The sequence below is a fragment of the Photinus pyralis genome, unplaced genomic scaffold (genome assembly GCF_008802855.1).
Source record: "Photinus pyralis isolate 1611_PpyrPB1 unplaced genomic scaffold, Ppyr1.3 Ppyr1.4_LG1, whole genome shotgun sequence".
Classification (NCBI taxonomy): domain Eukaryota; kingdom Metazoa; phylum Arthropoda; class Insecta; order Coleoptera; family Lampyridae; genus Photinus; species Photinus pyralis.
This window is the reverse complement of record NW_022170249.1, coordinates 29,738,790-29,758,565: the sequence shown is the minus strand read 5'-3', so window position 1 is coordinate 29,758,565 and position 19,776 is coordinate 29,738,790. Positions and strand designations below refer to the sequence as shown.

General features: G+C 36.2%; 3 protein-coding genes across 9 annotated transcripts; 1 reads left to right on the top strand and 2 right to left on the bottom strand.

Annotated features, from left to right (window-relative positions):
• Positions 1-5,557: 5,557 nt before the first annotated feature.
• LOC116160529 (protein-serine O-palmitoleoyltransferase porcupine) lies at positions 5,558-8,226 on the bottom strand. Of its 4 annotated transcripts, none has more exons than XM_031473742.1 (7): positions 7,946-8,010; positions 7,836-7,896; positions 7,683-7,797; positions 7,415-7,637; positions 7,257-7,366; positions 7,002-7,210; positions 5,558-5,998 (listed from the first exon to the last, which is right to left on the bottom strand). In XM_031473742.1, the coding sequence occupies exons 3-7, from the start codon at positions 7,769-7,771 to the stop codon at positions 5,586-5,588; spliced, it is 1,044 nt and encodes a 347-aa protein (XP_031329602.1). In that variant the 5' UTR covers positions 7,772-7,797; positions 7,836-7,896; positions 7,946-8,010; the 3' UTR covers positions 5,558-5,585. The 4 variants fall into 4 exon arrangements, with proteins under 4 accessions (XP_031329602.1, XP_031329603.1, XP_031329601.1 ...); XM_031473743.1 differs by having other exon boundaries at positions 7,683-7,785; positions 7,946-8,007; XM_031473741.1 differs by having other exon boundaries at positions 7,683-7,896; positions 7,946-8,226.
• A 2,204-nt stretch (positions 8,227-10,430) lies between these two features.
• Positions 10,431-18,727, top strand: LOC116160600 (protein Cep89 homolog). Of its 4 annotated transcripts, XM_031473833.1 has the most exons (9): positions 10,431-10,487; positions 10,580-10,874; positions 10,919-11,208; positions 11,261-11,751; positions 11,798-11,978; positions 12,028-12,174; positions 12,222-12,453; positions 14,845-14,959; positions 18,438-18,459. In XM_031473833.1, exons 2-8 carry the CDS (start codon positions 10,614-10,616, stop codon positions 14,917-14,919), a joined length of 1,677 nt encoding a protein of 558 aa, XP_031329693.1. In that variant the 5' UTR covers positions 10,431-10,487; positions 10,580-10,613; the 3' UTR covers positions 14,920-14,959; positions 18,438-18,459. The 4 variants fall into 4 exon arrangements, with proteins under 4 accessions (XP_031329693.1, XP_031329690.1, XP_031329692.1 ...); XM_031473830.1 differs by lacking the exon at positions 14,845-14,959 and having other exon boundaries at positions 18,438-18,727; XM_031473832.1 differs by lacking the exon at positions 14,845-14,959 and having other exon boundaries at positions 10,473-10,491; positions 18,438-18,727.
• LOC116160601 (venom serine protease 34-like) lies at positions 13,572-14,937 on the bottom strand. Its single transcript, XM_031473835.1, has 6 exons — positions 14,819-14,937; positions 14,689-14,771; positions 14,437-14,635; positions 14,182-14,382; positions 13,828-14,127; positions 13,572-13,779 (listed from the first exon to the last, which is right to left on the bottom strand). The coding sequence occupies exons 3-6, from the start codon at positions 14,588-14,590 to the stop codon at positions 13,757-13,759; spliced, it is 678 nt and encodes a 225-aa protein (XP_031329695.1). The 5' UTR covers positions 14,591-14,635; positions 14,689-14,771; positions 14,819-14,937; the 3' UTR covers positions 13,572-13,756.
• Positions 18,728-19,776: the final 1,049 nt, after the last annotated feature.

Below are 19,776 nucleotides of genomic sequence, written 5' to 3'. Positions count from 1 at the left end.
TTTCCATTGGTATAGTGCCGATAACAGAGAAAGGAGCTTAAGAGATTTATTTTCTGTGAAGCCAAAGCAACAATATTCAAATTAATAATTATTAATTAATAGGACAGCCAGATCCTTTATTTGTTTCAAGAAGTTATTTTGGTTGCATAAAATTAGGCGTCTTTTTGAAGACTTATGTAACTGTAGACAGTAAATTCCTATAGGAAATCCCTGTCGACTTCTACATGAATATCCATTTATGATTAACAATTCAAATTATACCACTGTAAAGCGTAAATGAATCTGTACAATAAACTTGGCAATGATTTACGAAATTCTTACACTATTACGAAATGTATGTGACATGTAGAGGATAGAGGTTTAATAATCGTAGTTATGCCACCGGTACCTACCATTGAATAACGAAAAATTTTTCACTCAACGCCGGTACCAACAATACACGCAGCACTAATTTTGCAGAGAACGAGAAAGTACAGTTCGACAATTTACAAAATTGTACGTACTGTAATTGTTGTTAATAGTTGTTATTATAATAAACCGATACAACGAAATATCGAAGGATCCTCAGTATTACAATAACTTTTTTCTATTTCGGTGTCACAATGATGATTTTGTACAATTGTTTTCGGCCGAAAACAGTTGTACAAAGACAGTGATTATAGTCGTTTTTTTTTGGTAACTCATCTCTTAAGTTGGCAGTTACTAGTTAGTACAAGTAGGTACTTCGTTGGGTACTTCCATGTTTAAACTTCAAAATGTCAGTCTTACTACGCTGCCAACCTAAAACTTAACGGCATAAAAAGTGTTCCCAACATAAAACATGTTAGTTCTAATGTTTCCTATAGTTTCTGATAATGATTTTTTTAATTAAATTAAAGCACCGAAATAGAAAAAGTAGTATGAAAAACGCGTGTTACAATGCTTTATTGTAATACTCCTATCTTGCGGACACTCGTGGCTACGCTTCGCGTCGCCACTCGTGCCACAAGATAGTCGTATTACAATAGGTCGCATTGTAACACTTGTCTTTCAATATACTATTAACGATAATTTATTTTAATGTTACAAAATACATCAAATTCATGTCTTGGCCATTGAGATAATGCTCTTAATCTTGTTTTGATCAAAATTCATGTGGTCGCCAAAAATAGATCAAATTCATGTTTTGATCATTGAGATAATGCTCTTGGTCTTTTTCCCAACGTTCTTGGTGCATAAATAACGATTTTGACATGTTTTGATCAAAATTCATGTGGTCGCCGAAAATAGATCAAATTCATGTTTTGGTCATTGAGATGATGCTCTTAGTCTTTTTCCCAACGATCTTGGTGAATAAATAACGATTTTGACATGTTTTGATCAAAATCCATGTGGTCGCCAGAAATGCATCAAATTTATGTCTTGAGCATTGAGATAATGCCCCTTGTCTTTTTCTCGACGATCTTGGTGCATAAATAACGATTTTTATTATTTTGATTGAATAATCTAGCGGAAGTCCCAACCCGATACATGACCTAGGGAATGAAATATGTTGATTTCTATTATATTGAGCCCGTAGTTTTTCCTGTTCCCGATTCACTGGAAGTCCTATAACTTTTGTTCCTATTGAACCAGCTTCCTGAAAATCAATAGCGTCCGTCCTTAATGTCCAAAGAACCCGTACACCAAATTTCAACTCAATCGGCCACTTTTAAAAAGAGTTAGAGCGCACACGGACGGACGGACGGACGGACGGACGACAATACAAAACTATAAAGGATCTGAGGATCCTTAATAACGAAAAGGTGCTACTTCGGTATGCGGTCTACGGCAGAGTTTCTAGTTTGGTATGCGGTCTACCGTCTGATATGCGATCTACGGCAGTTTAGCTGATTCGGCATGCGGTCTACGTACAAAAACAAATTAGAGAAACTATTACAAACTTTTTATTTATTATTTAATTTAAACTTATCTTCTACATTCCTTCGTAGAAACTTCCACGCAACATAATCCAAATGGGACTGCAAAGTACTGACAGGAACACCTCTCATTTTTTTCAAAATCGTAATTTTACCCTCCAACCAGGATCTTTCTATCCCTTGCGTATGTGCTCCTGTTTGTGGGTCGACATAATTTTCCTGGTGGTTAACGGTTGAGTGCACGTAGCCTTAATTGGCGCAAATTGCCGTATGCTGGCCATTCGTCCGAGTGAATTACTGACCCAGCTTCAACTTCCCTTTGTATGATGGGAACTAGGGTCGCTCTGTCTCTTCGCTCAACATAAAAATATCGGACCTCCTCTTTACTCTTTAATCCGAAGACCCACGGACCGTCAATTCGGCGTCCATGATTCCAGTTATTTTCCGCTTCAGCATCGCTGTCTTCTGATTCTGCTGGATGGTCTCCATTTAATATTCGTCCTCTGTTGTATTTCCTTCTGCCCGCAAATCTGGCTTCGTCAATTTGGATTGGGTCTTCTTCCGTACCTCGAAGCTGTCCACGGCGATTCACTGACATCACAGAGGAACAGACACATGCTGTACCAGTCCCCTATAGCTTCACTTCCTCTCCCCGTTAATTTCATTACTGTGTCAAAATCGAGTTCCAAAATGAACATGAACATCAATTCCAAAATTTGACATAAAGTTAACTTTTTCCATTTAAGTCGGTGAAATGGAAAAAACGGTTGGGGTGCCATGCCTAACTGATCTTGTGGTCTGGCATCCTCTCCTTGGACAGCGAAGAACTGGTCTATATTCACCACCCCGATCTCGTTTCCGCTTTTCTTCCATTTCTGCCCCACATCGATGGCACGGCTCAGCGTCTTCAACATTTTGTAATAAACCGTTCGCTCGTAGAAATGCTACTGCCTCTGCTTCGCTCGAAATGACAGTTTGATAAAACTCTTTTAGCAACATTTTGTTTGCAACTAAATCAATCTTCATTTTGGGGCTCATTTTATACCAAAATAGGTCATTAAAGGTTTTAGTATAAGCACTACGTAATTGACCAATAATGAGTTCGTCATAATTTCCCTAATTTGTTTTTGCATTCCTAATTGAGCAGTAATGAGTTTATTTCAAAGATTATTTACTTTTTAAGTAATATAATGAAATAGTAATGAGTTTGTCATAATTTCCCTAATTTGTTTTTGCATTCCTAATTAAGTAGTAATGACTTTATTTCAAAGATTGTAATATAATAAAATAGTAATGTTTGTAATAGTTTCTCTAATTTGTTTTTGTACGTAGACCGCATGCCGAATCAGCTAAATTGCCGTAGACCACATATTAGACGGTAGACCGCATACCGAAGTGGCACCAACGAAAATTAGTCAAAATTTCCTTCAATTCAATTATAAAATTTCTAAGTAAGGGATCGTAGAAAAAGTGCTTTCACACTCGCGTGAGTCTTCACGCACTAAATGCGCAATATACAGCTATTAGCGTTGTCCTGTCCCAGAGTAGTTAGGTACCTCCATATCTCCACATTTCTTCCCATATTTACTTACCTTTTGTAAACAGATTTTTCGAAGTTTTTTTTTTCGCTCGGTGGTTTCTCGGACTTATAGGGGAACCAGGCATGACTGGTTTTAAATGCATTCTGTCAAAGTTTGTAGGAACTCTTTTGGCATTTTTTATTCATTTTGCACTTTTTGATAAATTATCCAATAAATTCAGAAATCCGGAAAATTAAGGCCGACATATTATGCCTATTGGAGTTTTCTGGCACGGTCTTCTGTCAAAAAACAGGTCTACAGAAGATCTTCTCCTGCGAGTAGTGAGTGAAGTACGGAACGCAATAAATAACAAAAAGCGGATAAGTAGAGTTGTGTTTGGTGGCGTCCTCGGACGTTTAGAACATCTTTAACTCTGCGTCCATGGACTAGGGAGGCTACCGTAAAGACATTACGAGAGCAAAATGCGGAGTGGCAGTTGCACTGGTGAATGATCGATTATCTCAGCAGAAGACAAGTGTTAGCGACCAACGGTCTCTGGTCAGTGCTGTGGATTGCCATTTTTGGGAATGAGTGGTTGGGCGAATAGGTGACATGTGACATGAGGAAATAAATTGTTATTATTATGTATTGCATACACAATACAATTGTATGGGTATTTCTATTTAATGATTTCTAATTTGAATTTCCGATGCAACATGGCTACTGGGCGGAGCTTTTAGCTCCTATTTAACTGTCTCGTACAGTCACGGTACTACACTTACTAAAGTCCCTAGATTACTAAAGTAACGCGATTCATTAGGCCAGTGCTTAGACTCTTTCCTTCTCTAATAAGGGCCAGTGTATTAGACAAAAACAAACTGCTAACTGAGCCAAAATGACCGTTTGACAACTAGTGTCATGTTTGACATTTGTAGTTTTGTATTATAATAGTTGTGTGTACATTCAGGAGAGTACTGATGTAACCATTAATTCATTAGAGAAGCGCATCTGGGCACTTTTGCAAGAAAACAGAAAACGAAATTAAGTACTTAGAAGTGAAGACAATTTTGCGAATGAAGATCAATTAAAATAGTTGGAATTGGATACACACAAGGGTTTTATGTGGAGTGGCGAAACAATTGAAGAAGCGATGCAACTATATTTTTCTTGTGACGTGAAAGGCTATTAAACGATACGCCTTAGACCATATAGTACATGGACTGCTATTCGCCCTATGCTTTCAATACAAAATGGATGGTCACGAATAGAGGGCACTGTAGTCGTGGGTATGTGAATCTCAGGGTAAACTAAGGTCGTGTAAACACCACTAGGATCGCTTAAAGAGCAGCTTTATAGTAACCGCGTAGTACGGGAAGCTTTAAATACTCTTCATTATTTACTATACGTCCTCAAATAAGAATAAGTCTGCTTTTTTTGGGATATCTAGGCGATTAATTAATTGACGTTTGTTAATTTATAGGTTGACAGTCTCAAATCGTGTCTAATCGGACAACTTCGGACAGACTCGTTTACCCTGAAATTCACATACCCAGGCGATGTCCTTGACCATATTTTAGTTACAATTAGCAGTCCATGTACTATATGGTCTAAGCGATACGCTCACAAAACTTGCCCTATCCAAGAGCGACTACAAAATACATACTTTCCAACAAATTACTCTTTGCTTTCCAATATTGTTGTTCAATTTCAAATTTCGCGGTTCCCAAACTGAGCCAAAATGGCTGCTATTCGCGTTACTTTAGTAATTTAGGGACAACACTTACTGCCAAATGGCGCCATCTATTGGTGGAAAAAACTAATCATAGGATCAGCAATAAATTGGAGCTAGTGCAGCCTGTATACTAAAAAACAATTTTGTTTAATTACATTTTTCCACTATTTGTTATGTGTAAACATATACAATTAATCATTGCTAGCTATATAAATACAAAAATTCAAAAATAAATACATAACGTTATCGCTAAAGATCCTACAATTCACTTGATTTTTAAGTTATATCGGCATGTGCTTAAGCAAATGCAGATCTACTTCTATCTTAATTATTTTGCTTGCTACACCTGAATAATACTGATATGATGACAGATCTTAGTTGACAGCCTCTCTTAAATCACAGTCGCATTACATTGGCAAAATTGTAATAATTTCATTATATAAAAGTAATTATATAAAGCCCTAGCATAACCCAATGGCTTAGGAAATCTAAATCACCCCATTTTTCATATATACTTGGCGCATCCGGATATCCAACAGAGTCCATTAAAACACCCAAAAATATCAGATCACAAATAGTAATACACGCAAATATCAAAAGCACTAATTTTATTAACCAATTCGATCTTTTGTACTTATGCGTGCACGTCCTGCATGGACGAACCCGTAAACATGCATTGAAGCTTCTCGCTAATTTTTCTTGGAGTCGAAATTGCACAAATGAGTAGGCACCAATCGTCACCAATACGGCTGCAATTTCCAGATTAAATCCGTGCAAAAGAGATGAAATGAGGTAGGTTCCCAGTATTGCTTTGAAGTAGCCAAATCTTAAAATCTCCAAGTACACATCTGCAAGTATAAACAAATGAGTAGTACACTTTACAACAAAAAGAACACGATTATCCACAAACAATGTATGGAGAACGGTGCGTTTGTTGTTCTATGACTTACCAAACGATTTACAGTACCTATCTCAAGTTAATTGAAAAACAAGCCTGAAATCAATGTGTTGAGATGTGGTCAACTATTCTTCACTTTAATTGTATAATTACAACCTGCCTATATATTATTACATTCTTAATCACACGCTTTTGCAATATAATCTTGCTCTTTAAAACATGTATGTGTTCATTTAATCAAAATATGTGTGAATAAGGTTGACTTGACAACATGGTTTACCAACTTTTCCAAAGAAAATGCAACAAGGTTGAACATTTCCACCATGGTGGACTCCCTGTTATCCGGACAACGAAATTGAATGGATACACGAGGTATAGTAAAGTCACTATCACCAAGTCACTATGATAGGAAATTGTCAAGTGATAAAGATTATTTTCAATTAGGGTGGCAATTTTCACAATTTTTAATCACCAAAAAAAATAGGGCCCAACATTATTTTCGTCATAACTCGCTTAGTGCTAGAAACTTTTATAAAATAAAAACAAAAGTTTTATCAAGCACATCAAGAAGGGTTCCACAAGTTTTCCCCAAAAATGCATTATTTTTTGTTTATTTCACGTTGAAACTTTTAACTTAAAGCAGGTACAGGGTCAACTTTGTAGAAGAGGGTGAGTAGAAAGGCGGTGTTTGGTAAAACATGGTCATTGATTGGACTGATACTAATAAAAAAAAACCAACTTTAACACAACTTGGATTTTTTAAACATTTTTTCAAAAAATCACAAATACCACAAATTAACCAGATATTCCTTGAAATTATCTCAAATTCCTAGTACATTAAAAATGTCAGTCATTCCCAGTTATACACAACAATAAGGGTTCATTTTACATAAACTGCGACTCCTTATACCCCCACATGCGCCATGCAACTTTATTTACATGTGCATACTTACATTTCTTAAGAAACCTATGCATGGGAATATTCCAACTAACCACAACACTAACTAATGAGGTTGGAAGCTCAATATCAAATGGTCTAGTAATCACATATTGATTTTTTGAATCGCCATATCCACCACAAAGCATTGTTGCCTCAGATAAGAAGGAAATAAAATAGTGACTACACCTGAACGAAAACGCTCGACGATAAGCCGATATCCATCTAAAACAAAAATTTTAGTACAGATTCAACACAAACTAAAACTTACTTGTTATCAATTACACTGGGTATAACAATGATACTTAAACAATTAGACATTGATAGAAAAAAGAATGAGAGTAGTAAAACGTGTATGGTTCGTAATACCCAAGTAAATTTCTAAAACCTCCATATTTCACAACACACAAATCTATATCTAAGAGCTACCTTTCTTTGGCTCATCACCCGTGCAATATTATACTCAGTAAACGAAATCCAAGGTCCAAACATTACGTTAGCCGGGCACAGCATGTATCCTGCATAAACATATGGTGATGGAAAATAATGGCCGTTTTGCAAATCAAAACAAAGAGAAATGATTTTCATAGCTGCTATCATGAATAGCCCTCGAGACTGAATCCAATCGTCCTGATTTGGATACACAAATTCGCTAGAAGAAATAGTCGTAGTGTTCGAAATCACAAGGTAGTCTTACCAAAGCAATAAGTAAACGATGCATAATAACACTGCAATGTACTCAGTCTTAATTTGCTTTTTCAAGTGAACACGATTGGCACAATACATGCAAACGTATCCAACTGCAAGGAAAACTAAAAAGTGTGTGATGTTGCTGTGCGATATTGCTAACCTCATTACTGCGAAACCACCCACTATTGAGCAAAGGTGAAATACCTTGTGCGAGAAATACGCTGAAATGTACATACAGTTAATATTTTGTAGTTTAATTTTTTTAATTACCCGAAATTAGTTGATACACAAGATTGTAGATGAGCATGTAGACAATTTTTGGGGCAATATCCATACATGAAGCCTGTATGCACAATTCCCAAACATCGTATGGACTAAGGCCTCCGAGGCACTCAAATTGTGAATGTAAAAGATAACTAAGCATTGTTCTTCGTGAAGAGTAACAGGTAAGTGATGAAGGGTGAAAGAATTTAAATTGAAGGAAGCATTACTATCCACACCACTTTAATAAAAAATGTGTAAAATATTTCACATAATCTCACTTTATAGGTTAATTTAAATAACACGAAGTTAGCTTTATTAATAAAAAGAAAACATCATTTGCTATACATGGTGAAAGAAAAGATGTGCTAAGGATATTGGTATTATACACGAAGATATTGAGAAGAATGGACTCCGTTCCAGTAGCGTAACAGATGTTATTTTTATTATTCGATTAACTCTGTATTAGTAGTCCTTTATTTGATACAAACATAACTAATTAAGAAAATATCGCATTACACAATTCAAAAACCAAACGTAAAAATTGTCTTTTCAATTACATGATACCCTTCACGTTCACGCAGGCGTGATATATTGTGTTATGAGAGGGGAGTTAAAGGAAAGAAGGTAGATAATAATTCACGTCTGGGGTATACGACCAATTAACGGAAAAGGAAAACTAGAAAATATAATGAGCGAAATGAAAAAATACAAAATTGGCATATTAAGTATGAGCGACGTTAGGTGATCAGGAGAAGGAGAGTTTGAGGCAGGACATCACAAAAGAAGGCAGAAAAAAGAAACAGGAGTAGAAAATTTGTTCAAAAAGAAATTGGACCAAAAATTATCGAAGTAATACCAGAAAGTGACCGAGTAATAGCTATCAAAATGATGAGTTGACCGGTAGACACCCTTACAAAACCTAGCAACATCAGACGCCGAGGACTGGAAACGTTTATAAGGAAAATGGTAGATAAGAGCTATATTGATGAGAGATTAGATCAGTGTAGTGGGAAAGGGAACACAAGATAACTTTGGATTGGAGAAGAGGAATGAAAGAGGCGAAAAGCTTATTGCATTTTATAACATATGATGTATGGGAATAAAGTCAATTATTATTATTATTAGAACAAGACCCATGGTTTGAACATCATAAACGGAGGCTCTAAGCATGGAACAGTCCAGGAGACAGGGTCAGGAATCAAATAGGTTATGTTGTTGCCAATGAAAGGTTTAAGAACAGTGTCATGCAGGCCAAAACATATCCCGGAGCAGCTGCTGACACAGACCACAACCTACATGCAATAGAATTGAGAACCAAGCTTAAGCATTTATAAAAGAAAAATAGCATTAAGAAGTGGGGCTTGGGAAGGTCACAACATATGAGTCACAAAGATTTTCTATGAATACCTATTACAAAGAGCTCTAAAAAGCACCTACCAAGTTCAGACGTGAAGGAAGAATGGTGCAACATTAAGGAAGTAGTAGTAACAAATGCTTTGAAAGACGAGGTAGAAAAAGAACTAAGAAGAGAGGGTATAAGAAAAAACGGATGACAATTCTGGACAAGACTTGATGAAAAAAAGGAAATTATTAATACTGAACGTCAATAGAAATATTTTTGTATGCTTCATAGATTGAGAGAAAACATTTGAGTGAGAGTGAATGCGGAAGAAACTGAAGAAGTGAATATAGGAAGAGGAATGAGACAATGGGGTCCTATGTCACCGGTGCTTTTCAACATCTATGCAGAAAAATTATTAGGAAAGACAGAAAAGAAATTTAAAGTATCGAAGATAGATGGTAACAACATAAAGGCAATAAAATACGTAGGCGACACGGTAGTACCTACTTGCAGAAACAGCGAAAGAACTACAACGAATGATGAAGGAAATAATATCGGTTGGAAGAGAGTTTGGAATAAGGTAAACATCGGCAAGACAAAAATAATTCTGATGAATAAAAAAGATGAAGAAGTAAAGATACAATTAGAAGGACTTGGTACAGATAGAGCAAATAAGATCATTTAAATATCTCGGTAGTACATATTATAAAATGGAACAGAAGTTGTACCTACGGAGAATGTAAAGAATAATAAAGAATATATCAAGGAGAAGAGGTGTGGCTTGAAGGACAGTAGACCTTCCTAACAGAAGACGAGCTTCGAAACACTGTGGAAATCCATCTACACAATCACTCGGCCAGGTTCCTTGAAGAGGGTATTGGAAAGCTTGTCCACCGGTATTACAAATGCCTCAATCAAAACAGTAATTATGTTGAAAAGTATAACCGAAGATGTATGCAACTTTTTGTAATAAATTTATTTTACGATACACATATTACTTTCATTTTTTACCCCAACGCCCATCGGAGGCTGAAGAAAACACCCCTCGTATATAATAAGGTTTTTACTAAAAAAACACCTCTTCAGTGACTAACCACCTGTTGTTGAAAGTGCTGTACGCATTCTCCATAAAATCAATACGAACTAGCTGGACGGAAACCATGGAAACCGTTTATCAAACAATGCCGTAACGTGTTGTGTTTATAGGTAGGTAAATGTCTTCAATGTGTAATTTCTTAAGCAGTCATTTATTTTGGTTCACATTTTTCTAACCATACGCACAACTGGACTTTTTGTAGGCTTCGATCAGGAGTATGAGGCACCTAAAACGCTATGCTCAGAAAAGGATTAGACAAGTTGTCATTGTTTCGTCACATTTCAAACACATTTAATTCAAATTTGGAACAAATGCCAATTGCAAGAGGCCAAGAGAAACCAAGAGGAAAGCATAAAACTGATGATGGTAATAAAGAAGCGGAGCATAAAGTATATTCGGCACAGTTTAATGGAAAACGAAGATGGAAGCAAAAAGGGGAATACGTTGCAGATGATGTAAATTTGGAAATAGGTACAATTGAAAAGCGGTCGCCAAGGGTAGGCACACGCGCTGTTTCCATATAATCAACAATTAGTTTTAGAATGAAGAATACTACAAAAGAAAAGTTCTTCATCTGAAAGAAAAGCTGACCAATCTTAAACACTTCAATGACGAAGTAATTAAAGAGAACTCTCAGATCAAGAACGAATACCAAGAATTATTGGTGCATTTTGAAGACATCCGTGATGAATTGGAAAGTAGTAAACACTGCCAGAACTGTTACGATTTAAAATTGGCCATAGAAAAGAATACAGACGAGTGTAATAATTTAAAAACGTTAAACACTCAATTAACACAAGATGTAAATATGTTAAAAAATGTCGTTTATAGGTAGGTAGGTAAACTTTTTGAAACAATACTGTACAGGTAACATAATCTTCAGGTTAAATGTCCAATTAGAACGCTACCAAGAAAGGCTACGCAAGTATAGAATAAGCACAAAATCAAACCAACCTATTCCAATGGAGGAAGTTGCAAATTTGGAGCTCGTCAACGAAACAATTAGTGCCCTCCCAGAAAGTCATGCCGATCATCCGCACACGCCGTTGTCTTGGGGCTCGGTTAACTCTCACACTTTGGGACCATTATTGGACGCCTATCAAGAGTCGGTTGACGAAAAAGATAACATAATTCAAAATTATGAATTGGAGTTATCTAATTTCACTGGCAGATTACAAGCGGTAATTCAGGAGAACGAAACACTGCATAAGCGCTTAACAGAGGACGATGATTGCAGCGCTAAACTAGTCGTTGAGCTGGAAAAGGTGAAAACCAATTTGAAAAACGCAAGGAACGAAAACGATCTACTTATCAAGAAATGCGCCTTAAAACAGGATAAATTACAGGAGGTTTTGCAATGTTACGAACTAAAGGGTAACTTCGGCCCCCTCTTTACACATTATTTACGCCATTTATTTAGTTGAACAATTGCGAAGGGATTACGCTGTCGTGGTCGAGCAATATCACAAAAGTAGAACGGAAATAGCGGGGTTGAGAGAGCGAAATACAACGTTGACGGATTCGTACGACGAATTCAAAAATGAAAGGAAAAATTATATCTCGCTTTCGATGCACAATAGCAGCATAAACGAGTGCAAAAGGTCCGGAAGGTTTTGTTTCTAATTCAGCATTTCAGTTTTCTGGTTTTAGGTTGTACGAAGAGCTGAAGCAGCAATACGAGGCCGAAAAAACGAAAATGAAAGAAAACGCGGACGCGCTCAACGTAATTATTCATAATGTAAAAGGGGAAAAGGAACAATACGAAACTAAACTCAAAACGTTAGAAAAAGCGTTAAAGTAAGTTTTTTTGGTACATGAACTTTTCCTAATTGTGTATCTATAAGGAAATTGGAAACCAAGCACTTGGATATGCAACACTGTTTCCACGAAGTTCAATTATCCAGAAGTGCGTGTCGAAAGCAGTTGCACAAGACGATGGAATTTGCGAAAGATTTGGTTACCGAACAGGAATCGTTAATGCAAGCTTTACATCATCGCCAACAAGAAAACAAGGCTGTTAAACAGCTGGGCAGTGATATTGCAAGTCGCATGGATATGTTAAAGAATCAACTCAAGGTAGGTAAACAGAAATGACTTTACTACTAAGCTAGGTTTGGGGTCTTTCTCTTGGTACGCCATTACTGTCACTGACTTAGCTGTGAAAAGCGATTAGCGTTTTGGATTTACCATATATCTTTGAAGTGGTTTCTCTCTTCTTTTGATGTCTGTGGCCGTGGCTCTATTGAAGCGTTTTTACGGATCTGCATTTGCATATAAATTATAAACTGTACAAGGTAGGTATGTTAAATTATTTCGCAGCATTCATTTCTTGATACATTTTTTAGAGCTTTATCGTCCCTCAAGTTTTTCCTCAGAGTTTTCTCATTGTTTCTCATCGTTCTTTCTTTTGGATTACCTTTTACGTTTTGTTCTATATACTTGGATATTACCTATTACCTACGCACTACTTCACTTCAAGTTTGTACTTGAAGATTTACCGGTTTGTTCCTGTTGTAACTGCAAGTCTAACGAACGTTTGGAGATTAACGATCTTGTAAATTGATCCGAAACTTCTTATTTTTTTACGCTACTTGTTTTGCTACGAAGATATATTTTCGAGATGCGATTTTGAGGACGATTAATACCTTTGTTACTACGAGAATTCATTTCTGTTAGTTTGATTCACGGGTGTAAATATAACTGGATGTCTGGCCCCTTGTACTTTATGTATGCAACAAGTAAGGCACCTCTATAACTATAAGGATAAGGGTTTAAAAGATATGAATAATCGTACCCGATTAAAAGTTGTTTTAAGAAAAAAACTGAAATGTGCCAATTTCCCAAAAATTAATTACAGAAATTAAGAGATAAAGTTTAACATAGAAGTTTCTGATTTCGATAGGGTAAACTCAAGAATATATTGAAATGAAGTTCAAGATGGCGGTTATTGAGATGTGAAAATTACCTAACTTTCTTAAATTAAATTGATTGATTCTCTTTTAAACGATGTAAGATAATTAGATAACGTATGACAACAAAGAATTGGGACTATTAAATCACTTGAAGACTTGGATGAATAAAAAGAGTTGGTACAATATTCAATTTCAGGTGCTCAAAAAAAGATTTTTAATTCTTTTTAGAGATGAAAGATAGCCTATCATCGATTAAAGAATACCTATAGGTAACTAAATATTTGGTTTAAAAAATTAACTGAGGCTAATAGTAGGCGTTCTCCCCTCGCATTTGTTTCGTATTGTTGCTTAAACCACCATTTAACACAGAAGACTTCATGTCACGAACTCACGACATCACGAATAAAATATAAAAAATTAGTCATCATTAAAAATGAATATAAAAGATCATACACAAGTAATCAAAATTATTTAATACAATAATCTACATCTGAAAAACAAAATCGATTAGTGGTATTTAACACAGTGCGATACATACCGGATGTTTTCGAAATTATCCAATCCAGATAAGAAGTCACTCTAGTATTAACAGCGGGCAAATCACCTCCACAGCCAAGATGATTAGAAATTACGCCAACCAACTGTAATCTCTTCGATTCACTATCGTACCATAAAAGTGGACCACCCGAAGCAAACTGGCACGCATCCTTACCAGCGCCATAAGAGCACAGTACGCTACTGAAAATCTTCTCACTAGGCAATTCTTCTTGGCGCTTATTATTACAAATTGTAGTAAGGTTTACTTTTTGAAGTTTTGGTCCAGTAGTCGTTCCCCACCCTACGAATCCAACCATTATGCAATGTATTAACGTGGTTAACAGGAGTTAACTACCCAATGCCAGCACCTTTTGATCATTGAAATCAAAATTTGAAAACCGAAAAGGTAAACACGCCGGGCCAACATCACTTCCAAAAGAAATTATTTTCTCAGTCTTGATAATGGAAATGTCGTTTTCTTTCGAACCCAAATTATACATATGGTGTCTTAGGATGTTTTCTATGGTATACAATGCTGCTGACGGGGTATCATCTCCTAAAGACGTTTCTCTATGAACGTCCAGCATTTAACTGGCCTATAGGTACCTACTGCCGTTAATATCATCATCACCAACCAATAAACCGAATGTTCTGACAGTTTCATTTAAGCCACAATGGGCGGCACTAATCGCGTACCTACTCGCGATAATGGTAGCACCACAGGATATTTTTCTCTTCTGTAAATGGACCAGTCCGGCCATCATTGGGAATTCGTTAACGACAGTTGGTACACCGCCAACTATCTGTCGCTATAAGAATTAATGGATTAATATTCGTTGTAAGTTCAATTTCGCTTACTTACAAGTTGACGTCATCCACAATCACACTTTGCTCTTATTGTGCATAAAAATCGTCCCCCCATGCTGTTCCAAGCCGCCGTTAATCCTATAATTTTAATACACTGTAATGCAGGTAACGACTTCGACAATTACCTATTGATATTCTATATTTGTTTCAGAAACGGTACTCAGCGTGCCTTTGCCGCAATAATTGCGTGCGTCCCGAAAATCGGAATCGCCTGATTTCGAAATGATTAGCTTGTCTTCTGGCAGTTCCTAGACTAAAATATATAGGTATTAGTCCAGTCAATCTAGTATTCCGTTTTCCCATAGAAACCTTCAAATTAAAATTCTATCGATGATAAAAATAGCTAAGTTAAAGTTTAAATTCTGCTTTTTCCGAAAATGACAGTAATATTGTTAATTTATTAAAAACGACTGCTCCTGACAAAGTTGTACGTAATTCAATAAGTATCGATTTTATTGCTAAAAAGGCATTTTTCATTTTCACACACATACACGCGTACGTACATACATACAGACATTTTTCAAAAACCATTTTTTGGACTCCTGGAACCTTGAATCTGGTGAAATATCAAAATCTAATTTGGAGTGATTTCAATAACCTCCCAATTTTTTATTGGTGATGTTAAAACCGGAATTATGGCTCAATGGTAGAGCGTTGAGTTATAAATCCGGAGGTCGGGTGTTCGAACCTGGGTTGAGGTGAATTTTTCATCTGTGGCAGAGATGGAAATTATCTTAGACCAGTTTCAAGCATTCTGCCGGCTACTCCGAATTAGGTTTTCCTGCAGTTTTCCTAATTCGTAAGGTAAATACTGGAGTAGTATAGAACAACTTAAGACCTTCTGCAGAGGCACCTCTAAAAAGCATTGTGCGGATCACTCTGTAATTGGGCGCAAACCTGTTGAGGGACCAGAACAAGAGAGGGATAATAAAAATTGTTGAAATTTTCTCCAACGGCGATTACGCCAAAGCATCAGCTGATGCGCACATCTCCTCGATCTGAGTGCGCGCTACGGAATAAATTTAAATGAGCGGCCAGCTACCATTCCAACGCATTATAAAATAACGTTTAATTTTCGTCTTTACGCTATTTTAATGAGAATTCATCGTTCATTTCTAATACGTTAATCGAAATGTAACTAGACGCTCATTTAATTTATCCCGTAGGGCGCACTCAGATTAAGGCTTATTATCCCCATACGACTACATGTAGAACAGTACCTATATACGAGTCTGATCTATGGTAAGTGTGCAAATGATCTTTCGAGTACACTTACTGGTGGTAAATTTATATCTTCACAAGTAACAGCAACAAGTGCGTTAGAACTTGTTTGGCAAACCCATCGGCATTTTGTTCCAGCTGCATATTTGGATGGATATTGAGGATTATAGATATAATATTTTTGTCCCAACCTTACGTCTTGATAATAGTCACATTTGTAATCAACTGCTGCTAAGGTTGACGTTATTGAAGATATTATGCACGTAAAGATTAGTATAACTCCCATATTTCTGGAAAAAACAATAACTGTTCCGACATCAGTTGATAGTATCTAGGATGTTAAAAAAATCATACACGTTCGAGAACATTAGAATATACTGACAAAGTTAAGTTGGAGATCAGTTTTGTTTGCCAAGGTGTTATAAGCAGTTGTATTGTAACCGGAGCTCGCTTTGCATTGAATGGGGTAAAACTGTCCACTGTCCTCGTCCAGTGTTCTTGGCCCTTCTTTTTCAACCTGTATCGCGCACATGGTGAAACAATTCGTTTCTGAGCTTAATTAGCTTCATTAAGCTTCTCGCCTCTCTACCATAATGTCCAAATTGTTCTTTCTGCCAACTGTGTTGACCTTCTTGAAAACACCTCTCCATTTTAACCGCATTTTCTAACTCATGTAAGTTGGAAGGCGGCGCTATTATGGCCACTTCATCCGTCTGTCCGTCCGAGATATTTAGTTCATTCTTTTTGCATTCGGTAGTTTATAGCTCTGGCACCTCAACGGCTCAACCAAGAAAAATCTTGACGAAACTGCGCAATGTCATCTTTCCTATTTATGAAGATATGTGTTTGAAATTTTAACTTATTTATGCATAGCTTATTTTCCTTTGTACACATAAATATTATATCGTTACGTGACCTTTTGGGAAGTATTGATCAATTCATGGAAAATGTGCTTACCTTACCTTGAGATTTACAATAATGAAAATACTTATACGCAAAAACAACAACACAATAGAGTTAAAAGATTTCTCCTTTTCTGTACCTATATGGCTACTGGATGACTTTAGGACTATTAGGAGTATTATAGATACCTAATTATGTTAGGTTAGTAAGACCTATAAATTTGCAACATTGCGGGGTAGGGCTACTGCCCCTTCGTAAGAATGAGATTTCCATATTATTCATTCAACCGATCATAGTATGCTATATCGGTGTCGTCAACATAATGCGTTTACTAAACTAGTGGATAGTAAACATACCTACCTACTAAAAGTGAACGTTAACATATTAATAAAATAATATAACGAGACAGTGAAAACATTTAACTAAAATACAAAAATATATCCCTGTACATTTTAGGACACCAATCGGCAAATAAAAATTCTTCAAAAGAGTAAAAAACGTTAATCTTTACATTGGACAAAAAAATCTTTTAAAATGACTTTACGAGAAAAATACTGAGTCCATTATTCGAGAATAGTTACCACCGACATAAACAATCCTAAAACAGTAATCGGTGGCTGAATTTTAAAAATATCCACGGTTAATAGAAAACCAGAAGTTTGGTGGAGTTAATGTAATCACGTTACATACACAGTTCTATAGGGTGACAGACAGACAGACAGAAATTTTCTAAAATACTTCTTACCTTAAAGAATGTTCCTTGTTGAAAATCCCACCGTAACAGAATGGCATAGTAAGTATAAAGGTAAAGAAAGGCATCATTAGCAGATTATCAGACAAATTGGTCAATTAGATGGTTGCAATTCTGCTAACGGGTACGATAAGTCATTATCTTTTATTTTTTTATTTTTTTTATGTGCGGTATTACGTAGTTTTTTTTTCACATTTCATTTTTAGCGAAAGAACGCTATTGTCCGCACTTTGTCCGCGCTTTGTCCGGCTGTCTGTCTGTCCGTCTGTTCATCTGTACTCCAGTTTAAGATTTTTCGTTGTGGTTTCTTTCTTATACGATGTAGCACAGCCCCAAGATCAGAACGGCAAAAGATTTTTTGGATTAATCACTTATTTTTCGAGTTGCTACTGATTCTGTGCGGGAAAATGCGCTTTCATCGGTTGCGACTGACCAAGTTTTTAATGTTTTAAATTTTTTTCTGTGTCTGGGACTACACGAAGCTGAGACTGTTCTACCAAGCTAACCCACTCTACACTTACAATTATCCATGCCCGAACACGGATTCGATACAGAAACCCTTTTGGTCATACCTGTGGGTCATTTCATAAATTGTCAGGAAAGTCCATCCGTCCTATGTATACTTAGATGCAATGGGTTTTAAAACAGTTCGATTCATGGAGATTTTGTTGTGAATTGGCTAGTATTAGTTATGCCACTACGGCCACGGTATAAGCTAGTTGAGGTTTTAAAGAAAATCAAAGATCATAGTATTTGAGGAAATGAATAAAGAAACACATTCACCGTTGTAATGTAGTAAATATCCGGTTGCAAAAACTATCAATTAACTACAAATATAAGATATGACACTAATATTCATACTTTTTTAGGCCGTTCAACGAGATGCTTGGCAAGAACTTTCAACGGTTGAACAAAGACTACAAGACCAAGATTCCGTAATAGTTGAAATGAAGCGTGAGCACAGTCTGGAAGTTGCACGACTTAAAGAAATTATAAAACAAAAGGACCAATTCAACTCACATCTTAAGGATACGAATTCTTCCACTCCATTGCCTCATTATCTACTATTAAAAGACAAAATTGTGAATTAAAAGCGTGAATGCATAGGTATAAGGTGCTTAAATAATGTGTTCTTATTTTGCTTTTACAATGTAACTCAATTCGGATTTAATTCGATGCAATTTTATAGTTTTTTCAATAAAATTAAAAATTGGATATTGTTCAACAATTTTGCAGGCGTTACCATGCTCCCAAAACGTGGATAAGAAATCTAGTGTCGATTTCGTCTGAGATGCAGCAAAACACATTACCTTGACGCACAGGAATTAATTGTGTGTTCTTATATTCCTCGCTTTCTGGTTAAGTTCGCAGATTTGTTTACCAATTTCGTCTGAAAAACCGAAAAACACATTGCTTTGATGTGAAGGAGTAACACTATCAATTGATAATGAATAAACCCCTAAAGAGCATCTAAAAAAGTGACAGAGCACCTCGCTGGGACCCTACGGGGTCATGCGATTTGACCCATTTTCAATAGACTTGTTACATGTGGCATATAGGTTAAATGTGTGTGTGGTTGACTGGTCAGTCGAGCAATCGGGTAATGATGGATATCGTCTGATGGGCCTCCAAAATGATAAATTTATTTTTTAAAAATTATTTTTCATTTGCCTATTATATCATATAATATGTATATGCCAATTGCATCTGTCATAGGAGATATATAAAGCACTCTATTACACCCGAGGGCATAATGGATTGTCATCTCATTATGCCCTCAAACGACCTGGCATATATATTGATGGAATTATATTATGTAATTAAAAAAGGTGCTACTTGATTCGTATGAAGCATTTTAATTTTAGGCAAACACTCAAACAGTAATCATTATATTTGTATATTGGAAATGCATTATTTGGCACGATGAAAAATAAAATTTTGTATGCACCTCAGGCATTACTCGATATTTAACCCTCGGGCGACTTACAATCCCTAGGCATAAATATCGCCTTAATGCCCTTGATAAATAAATAATAGACTATTATTAATTTCTTGGCACAGTCCGTACGGTTCATTCAACCGGAACTCGGAACGTTTATCGGTTATTCGGTTTATCCAGTTTTCAGTTGCTTCAGTGAGTGTTTAAAGAACTGTTTGTTCAAAAATAACGCAAGGGGCGCACCACCCCATAATCTGCAATTAACAGTT

Excerpts from the sequence above, each read along its gene's own strand:
- LOC116160529 (XM_031473741.1), bottom strand. The coding sequence starts at position 8,099 with ATGCTTAGTTATCTTTTACATTCACAATTTGAGTGCCTCGGAGGCCTT. Across the intron at positions 7,897-7,945 it reads TGTGTATCAACTAATTTCGG|CGTATTTCTCGCACAAGGTA; the intron begins GTAATTAAAAAA and ends TGTACATTTCAG. Across the intron at positions 7,211-7,256 it reads CCCAGTGTAATTGATAACAA|ATGGATATCGGCTTATCGTC; the intron begins GTAAGTTTTAGT and ends TTTTTGTTTTAG.
- LOC116160600 (XM_031473830.1), top strand. The coding sequence starts at position 10,614 with ATGCTCAGAAAAGGATTAGACAAGTTGTCATTGTTTCGTCACATTTCA. Across the intron at positions 11,209-11,260 it reads TTAAAAAATGTCGTTTATAG|GTTAAATGTCCAATTAGAAC; the intron begins GTAGGTAGGTAA and ends CATAATCTTCAG. Across the intron at positions 11,752-11,797 it reads GCAATGTTACGAACTAAAGG|TTGAACAATTGCGAAGGGAT; the intron begins GTAACTTCGGCC and ends CCATTTATTTAG.
- LOC116160601 (XM_031473835.1), bottom strand. The coding sequence starts at position 14,590 with ATGATGGCCGGACTGGTCCATTTACAGAAGAGAAAAATATCCTGTGGT. Across the intron at positions 14,383-14,436 it reads TGATGATGATATTAACGGCA|GAGATGATACCCCGTCAGCA; the intron begins GTAGGTACCTAT and ends AAACGTCTTTAG. Across the intron at positions 14,128-14,181 it reads TCAAAAGGTGCTGGCATTGG|GGTGGGGAACGACTACTGGA; the intron begins GTAGTTAACTCC and ends TTGGATTCGTAG.